This window comes from Sardina pilchardus, chromosome 17 (genome assembly GCF_963854185.1).
Source record: "Sardina pilchardus chromosome 17, fSarPil1.1, whole genome shotgun sequence".
In the NCBI taxonomy this organism is placed as follows: Eukaryota; Metazoa; Chordata; class Actinopteri; order Clupeiformes; family Clupeidae; genus Sardina; species Sardina pilchardus.
This window is the reverse complement of record NC_085010.1, coordinates 23,211,578-23,220,000: the sequence shown is the minus strand read 5'-3', so window position 1 is coordinate 23,220,000 and position 8,423 is coordinate 23,211,578. Positions and strand designations below refer to the sequence as shown.

General features: G+C 46.8%; 1 protein-coding gene across 1 annotated transcript in view; it reads right to left on the bottom strand.

Annotated features, from left to right (window-relative positions):
- Positions 1-3,252: 3,252 nt before the first annotated feature.
- The window catches only part of LOC134062023 (chloride anion exchanger-like), a 36,405-nt gene continuing 31,234 nt past the window's right edge, over positions 3,253-8,423 (bottom strand). Inside the window, exon 19 of the mRNA XM_062517895.1 lies at positions 3,253-3,417. Coding sequence (XP_062373879.1) covers positions 3,253-3,417 — 165 coding nt within the window. The remainder of the gene's footprint in view (positions 3,418-8,423) is intronic.

Genomic DNA, 8,423 nt, shown 5'->3' with positions numbered 1-8,423 from the left:
TGTCCTGTGGGCTGGTTTTATTTTTTTTTTCACACAGCCGAACAACTTTTCTATGTGTATTGTGACAGCAGGAAAGATGGCAAGGAGAAGGTTTCAGAGAAATAAGCTTCACAATAACGGTGATATTCACAATAAATCACAATCAATCAATTACAATTATACAGACAATTACATGGCAGGTCAGTTGTAAGTAATTTCCGTTTAATACAGCACAAAGAACATCTCTTTAAAGGAGAAATCTGGTGTGTTTTCTCATAGATCCCTGACATGAATTTACTTCAGGGTACACAAAAATTGGCCGCGTTTCCCAATTGCGATCTTTCTTAAGGACTTAAGAAGGCTCCAAAGAAGGAATCGCTAAGAAGGAGCGCTAAGATACGGGTGTTTCCCAAAAGCGTTCTTAACTGCCTTCTTAGGAGAACCTTAAGATCAAACCAAAGAAGCTCTTAACGAGAGCTGTTCACCTCGGTGGTGCTGAAACTGAATCAATCGATGCCAGGCAAATCGATCACCCACACCTAAGCGCACAAGTCACACGCAGCACCCCGTGGTCCCCCTACAGGTGTAATTAGGCTACACATGTATCGTGTGTGCGTGCGTGCGTGCGTGCATGCGTTTGTTTGTGTGTGTGTGTGTGTGTGTGTGTGTGTGTGTGCAGGCCCGGGTGGCTAATCGGGAGATTCGGGAGGATTCCCGCGTGGACCGTTAACGTTTTGGGCCGTTGTGAATATCGTGAGCTCAATTATTGTTTCTGAAGATAATTTGCTGCGCTCTTGCGGCACTTCTGCAGCCTGGGCTGTGTGGTCGCGGCTCCTTACACCTACAGTATAGTCTGCCAAAAAAACTCAAACTAACTGATCAAACAGGGTGATTATCAATATAGCCTATGCCTATTTTTTTTATTAGCTCAGGCCATTCATATATTAACTCATGCAAGACGCATCCCATCTCTCTTATAGATAGTGTGGTAGTAGGCATGTGATGTAGGCTAGTCTACTTTAATATATCCGAGAAGATGTAACCCTCCAGCCCATATGGCCTGCGAGTGGGGTGCACGTATGCATTATGTAAACCAGACTTTTACATCGCGGACTTTGGCAACGCCTAGAGTAGCAGGTGAAGCCTCACTGGATTAGGTTCAGCTGAGATCAATTACATCTGTTTCCTCTGTGAAATGCCACAGGGTTGTTGATGTTTTTTTGTATGTGAAGTACTCTAAACTCATATGCAGATGTGTTGAAAACTTAAACATGTAATTCAATATTTCTTTTTTAAGTCTATGTTTCTTGCGCTAGTGGTCCACAGCCACGAGTGCATTGCAACATTGAAAATTGTTTTATTGTTTAAAAAAGTATATACATTAGGATATACATTTTCCTGACGCATCTTGATCAAAGCCTAGAAATCTAGGTGCCCCTAGCGGCAGGCTATGATCACTGAGCATTTGATCGCTAAGAAGGCTGTCAAGAGTGGGTCAGCTCAATCTTACATTTCCTTCTTGGTGAAAGATCTTCTTAAGCTAAGAGCGACTCTGGGAAACACGTTCTTCTTTCACAGCGTTCTTAAGAGCGCTCCAAAGAAGATTTTGGCGTTAAGAGCTTCTTAACGTGTTTGGGAAACGCGGCCATTGTAAGTAATGATGAACTCCAATTTAACCAAACCAAACCATCATTTATAACAAAGGAAAACATACTGATAATACCTAGTAAATAAGACTCTATTAATGAGGAAAAGCACATTTGTTAATCCTTAATTTATGTTGAAAACATGCTTAATGATGAATTAAGTGTTTGTTAATGCTTAACTAATGCTTAATAGCGTGGCATTATTGTAAAGTGTTACCTGTGATCTCAAGTGGATGTGGCTGCTATCTCTGGATTGGATCTAGAGGCGAAATCACCCACAGGAAATATATGTGGTCCTCCAGCCAAACTAGCCCGCCACAGTTGCTGGCATCTGGAACAGAACCTTTATTTGGAACCACAAGCTGAGTTTGCACTGTATGCAACCGTGTGGAAATACATCTACCAGTAGCCAAGACCACCACATAACTGATCAGAAGCCTGTGTTCAGAAGGCTTGTTAGATGGACACATACTGTAGAGGAATAAAACCCAGCAGCCTCATTAGTGTTGCCCTAGCTGCTTCAAGGGCACACACACACACACGCACACACGCAATGCTGTGACTGGCTTTAAAGGAGAGCAAAATGACACCTGATCACGGGGCGGATGTGGGGGGTCCATCTTTCCTGGAGACTCAGTTCACACACTCTCTCTGTCTCTGATCGAGGCAATGGCAGGTACAGCTGGTTAATAGACACCTGACCACACACACAGACACTGCACTTACCGCAGCACACCCCCTACACACACACACACACACACACACACACACACACACACACACACACACACAGATATAACCTTGAAATACTGCACTCCGTGATAACGAAACCCTTTGGTTGCATTTGTTCATTGACAGCGTTAACCAGACTTCCTTTTGATGCTCAAACCCCAAAACGTGATGCCAAAACAGTCGAACCACCGAGATACACTGACGCTCATGGAAAATGAATGACCTCTGTTCGCCAGGACATCACCGCCACTGCTCTTGGTATGCGTGCACAGCACACTCAGGTTGCACAAACTTCCAGCAGCATTCTGGCAATAACGAGGAGTTTTGCAGCAAATAAAGTTGATCTCGAATTTCAATGCAGCCATCTGCTAACAAAGACTCTGTTGACGGACTATCAAAATAAAGTGTTATCGGTTCATCTGTGGGTTATGACTGTTGTGTAGACATTAGTAGCAGCTCTCTTTACGTAAGATTGTAACAATTACACTCACAATGGTAGACTGTCTGCTATCCCTAGACCTGAAGGGATAGAAGATGAAAGTGTATTTGTGAACGTATAATTTGTGCGTGTGTGTGTGTGTGAGAGAGAGAGGGAGAGAGAAAGAGAAAGAGAGAGAGAGAGAGAGAGAGAGAGACTGCCGTGTGGTGTGAGCATGCTTCATTAATCAGCCTCGGCTGCACAGCAGGGAGCCTGGCAGTGCTGGCGTCATGTGGGGGCATTGGGGGGCTGGGCCGTCCTGTCCTGGCGTCATGTGGGGGCATTGGGGGGCTGGGGCCGTCCTGTCCTGGCGTCATGTGGGGGCATTGGGGGCTGGGCCCGTCCTGTCCTGGCTGGGGCCGTCCTGTCCTGGCGTCATGTGGGGGCATTGGGGGCTGGGCCCGTCCTGTCCTGGCGTCATGCGGGGGCATTGGGGGGCTGGGGCCGTCCTGTCCTGGCGTCATGCGGGGGCATTGGGGGGCTGGGCCCGTCCTGTCCTGGCGTCATGTGGGGGCATTGGGGGCTGGGCCCGTCCTGTCCTGGCGTCATGTGGGGGCATTGGGGGGCTGGGCCCGTCCTGTCCTGGCGTCATGTGGGGGCATTGGGGGCATTCGGGGGCTGGGCCCGTCCTGTCCTGGCGTCATGCGGGGGCATTGGGGGCATTGGGGGGCTGGGGCCGTCCTGTCCTGGCGTCATGTGGGGGCATTGGGGGGCTGGGCCCGTCCTGTCCTGGCGTCATGTGGGGGCATTGGGGGGCTGGGCCCGTCCTGTCCTGGCGTCATGTGGGGGCATTGGGGGCTGGGCCCGTCCTGTCCTGGCTGGGGCCGTCCTGTCCTGGCGTCATGTGGGGGCATTGGGGGGCTGGGGCCGTCCTGTCCTGGCGTCATGCGGGGGCATTGGGGGGCTGGGGCCGTCCTGTCCTGGCGTCATGTGGGGGCATTGGGGGGCTGGGCCCGTCCTGTCCTGGCGTCATGCGGGGGCATTGGGGGGCTGGGGCCGTCCTGTCCTGGCGTCATGTGGGGGCATTGGGGGGCTGGGCCCGTCCTGTCCTGGCGTCATGTGGGGCCATTGGGGGCATTGGGGGGCTGGGGCCGTCCTGTCCTGGCGTCATGTGGGGGCATTGGGGGGCTGGGCCCATCCTGTCCTGGCGTCATGTGGGGGCATTGGGGGGCTGGGCCCGTCCTGTCCTGGAAGTCATCTGTGCCCGCCCTGGACGAGCTTGGCTGCACTAACCAATCCCATGGATTGATTTTGGACACACTAATTTAAAATAGGCCTATATTATACTGTAGGTTTGTCAATATAGCAATCAGCAAATAAAACTAGTAAAATCTGTATTATACTGTAGCCTATCAGAAATAATATCAGGCTTTAGTGGCGCAGTTTAGGTTACGTCACTTCTGCACCAACCACAGTCATCCGATGACAAATATAGGACTTATAAGTCTCATATCGTAGTTAGTAGTAGTTAGTAATAGTTTCTGGGTTTCTTTGATTGCGTTAACCTTTCATGTTTTTTTCTTCTGACCTAGTCGGAGAGCATAACTTAGCCTGATTACCATCGACTTTCAAAGGCTCTGCGAGACTTTAGTCTGACCAAGAGCCTGTGCTAACACGGTTTCTCCAAGCGCTGGTTGACCCGCCTCCTTTAAGTGTCTCAATTTGCTACTGGTCGATGTCAGAAAGCGGTTTGCCGAGTTTAAACCAATAACAACACTCTTTCCTCTGCCTTGAACACGCCTCTACCCAGAGCCGCTGGAGCTGCTCAAAGTTGATTGGTTCTCGACCAAAGGGGGCATTTCCGCAGATTTCGGGAACTCAGAAATCCTTCCCGATTAGCAGTTGACCAGACCACCGACAGCAAAAGCTGAAGGTGTTAGGGCGTGCCAGGCTAAGGGGAACTTCATGTTATCTGTAACTTCGGAGCTATCTCCCTATCCCTCTATCTGAAAGTGGTTAGCAAATCAACGAGGACTTCGAGTTTTGTCTACAGATTTTTTTTTTTTTTTTTTGCATTATTCTGAATATGCCTCAATCCACTCTCAACAGCACATCTACTTTCTACATAATCATCTCTGTTCTAAACACACCTACCCACTCTCGCTTTCTCTCTCCATCCTTGCACATGGGGCTCTCTTAAAGGAGCCGCACCACTTTCCAACAATAGGTTATGTTGTGTAGATACAGTTAGGCTACTTGGGTTTACAGTAACTATGCAAATTCTGGTGTTTTCCTTCTCCATTGGAGGTTATAGGACCTACACCCTATAGGATACCCCTTAACATCTACATTTTCATATTAGAATGTTTTGTCAAGAGTAAGCTTGTAATTGAAAGTACCCTAATTACAGGCCACACTTTTGGCGCTAGATATCTGTTTGAATTCAGTTGTAACCCCAGTGTCTATTAATCTTAAACTACTGTGATCAATTTAAGTTTCCACAACAGTGATCCATTTGTGCCCTCCGTCTGTCTGTGAATTGATGTTAGGAGAGAACTAAGGCATGTAAATACACACACACACACACACACACACACCCGTGCATGCACGCACGCACAAACACACACACACACATAGTGTATACATGTGTGTATATACATTGGCATGAACACTGAACGTTCACATGAACATTTACTCTGCAGCATTACTCATAAGTGGACAATAATAGACATTACGCATCTCAGCTATAGAATACATACACAAGACCATACATGCACATTTGTAGGCTACAATCTCAGGCACAATAAAGTTGACTTCCGTCACTGGAGCACAGTACAGTATATGTGACCAGCAAACACACTAGATGAGGCCAGACTACGCACAGCAACATACCATTAGAGGTCTGTTTAATGAGCTACAGGATGTAGCGGCTTCCTCCATGCCAGCATAATGGAGATGCAGTGGACATTACTGTGTTGCCAGAGCGATGATGCTACTGGCCGCCCACTGATGCAGAAGAGCTTTATTTGCTGATAAAAACCATTGTGTTTGGGTTTGACTGTCGCACAGGGGGGAAGGGGGAAGGGGGAGAGTTATGTAGTGGACATAATATGATGGAAAAGACTGGAGCGACATTATGGGTGGTTGTGAGTCATTCAGGTGATTTTTGTTGAGGTGTGTGTGAGTTTGCATAAGTGTCAGAATGCCTATGTGTGTGTGTGTGTGTGTGAGTGTGTGTGTGTGTGTGTGTGTGTGTGTGTGTGTGTGTGTGTGTGTGTGTGTGTGTGTCTATGTGTGTGACCTGTTAACATAAACATAAAGCTACAAGTCTGGTCTGTAAACCAAAACTGATCACAGCACGCTGTATTAATCAACTCGATGATTTAATATGATTAATACATCATCATGCTTCCTCAGGTTTATTCAGCTGCAATTGCAAGCTGTATTCCTTGAACGTTGTGCATGTTTTGTTTTAGAAAGGTGGTTAATTGTAATGAAAGCTCCACCAGTAATCATTTGTCCTTAAAGTCACAGGAGCGTGCATGAGCAATCACAAAGACACACCGGGGTGAGAAATAGCATTTCTTCTTATTCCACAGAGAAAGCCATGGATTCATGTAAAATGCTTTGTTATCAAGCGAGAAAGAGAGAGATAGAGAGAGAGAGAGAGAGAGAGAGAGAGAGAGAGAGAGAGAGAGAGACTGTGTTTGTGATGTGATGGACACTCTCCCTCTGTGTGTCTGGTGATGCAGAGAGAGAGAGGGGGATAATGTATTTATTCTTGTTAAGCGTGTGTGTTTGTATGTGTGCACATGCATGAGTGAGATGGATAGAATATGTTTGTTGGTCTGACAGACTGTACGAAGGGGAGTGATAAAGACAGACAGAGAGAGAGAGAGAGAGAGAGAGAGAGAGAGAGAGAGAGAGAGAGAGAGAGAGAGAGAGAGAGAGAGAGAGAGAAAGAGAGAGAGAGACCTCCACAGCGAGCTGCATGTAGATGTAAGTGGTCCTGTTGCGTTTATTAGCTGTTTGACATTCAAGCTGAGGTAGAGCTGGGTGGGGATGGGGGGGGGGGTTGATGGGGGTTGTTGGGGTAGCCTTGGAAACCCTCAGTGCCTTGCATGTGCATGCCGCCATTGACAGAAAGGCAGTGAGCTAGACAGAGAGAGAGAGAGATATGCATCTACTGTACTTTATGTGTACATGTAATTGAGCTTTGGCAATAATGCTATTGAAACATTCATGCCAATAAAGCTTCATTGAATTTAATTGAATTGAGAGAGATAGAAGGGAGTGAGAGAATATGTGGATAAGGATTCCTTCATCTGGACATGGCGAGGACAAGCCTGTGGTCTGTTACTCTGCGCTCTCTCTCTCTCTCTCTCTCTCTCTCTCTCTCTCTCTCTCTATATATATATATATATATATATATATATTCCTCCTTCCCTGGAGTGACTTTATATCTGTGTGAAAAGGGACTACCCTCCCCCCTCTTAAAAATGAGGGCAGGTTGGATTCCGACTGCTCATGAATCTGTGAGCAGAGACAGTCATGGAGAGGCACAGACAGACAGACAGACAGACAGACAGACAGGGATGCATATATCCACAGAGCGTGAGTGAGTGAGCGACACATGAAAAGAGATAGAGATAGAGACATAAAAGCAAGAGAGATGGACTAACAGGCAAATTTAAAAGGGGTTATATCTACAGAGAGAAAGTAAAAGAGGTGGACAGACAGACGGAGGAGCAGAGGAGGCAGAGACAGAGACTCAAAGTGGAGGCAAAAAATGGGGTGGCTTTGAAAATGCCGTGTTTTTGATGACATTCCTTGTGAAACGGTGGAGTGTGGTCATGGCCATTGATATGGTAACTGACTGGCTGCTTGTGTGTGTGTGTGTGTGTGTGTGTGTGTGTGTGTGTGTGTGAATGTGTGTGTGTGTGTGTGTGTGTGTGTGTGTGTGTGTGTGTGTGTGTGTGTGTGTGTGTGTGCGTGTGTGCGTCCATCCTCTGGCACTCAGACACAGCACAGTGACGCAAACCTACAAGTACTACTGTGTGCTTTATTAAAGAGCTATTGAAAAGTAATGGCTAAATTGGCCTCAAATGCATGTCTCTTTCTGTCTGCTTGCTTGAAAGTGTTTGTGTGTGTAGAAAGAAGTGCGGCTGTGAGAATGTACCTGTTTGTGTCGTAATATATATATATTTTTTTTTTTCTCCATTTTTTCTATATTGTTGTGTTAAGTGCTCCAAATGTAAAGCTGCGTTCTCTGTATAAAAGGTGCTCTACAAATAAAGTTTATTGTTATTATATTTTTATCATTATTATAATCATTATAATGCCTGTCTGTGTGTGTGCATGAGTGTGTGTCTGTGTGTGTCTGCGTGTGTGTGCACAAGTGTGTGTATGTCTCTGACCTTGTGATGCCTATAGGTTCCAGCTGTCCTCTGTGCCATACCACGTGGGTGTGTGTCTGTGTGTGTGTGTGTGTGTGTGTGTGTGTGTGTGTGTGTGTGTGTGTGTGTGTGTGTGTGTGTATGTGAGGCGGTTGATGAAACCTTCATTGATTTCAGCACATGTCTTCGCGGCGCACAAGGTCCTCTCAACCCCTCCGCTGAAAGACAGGCTGACTCGAGAAATAAAAACCC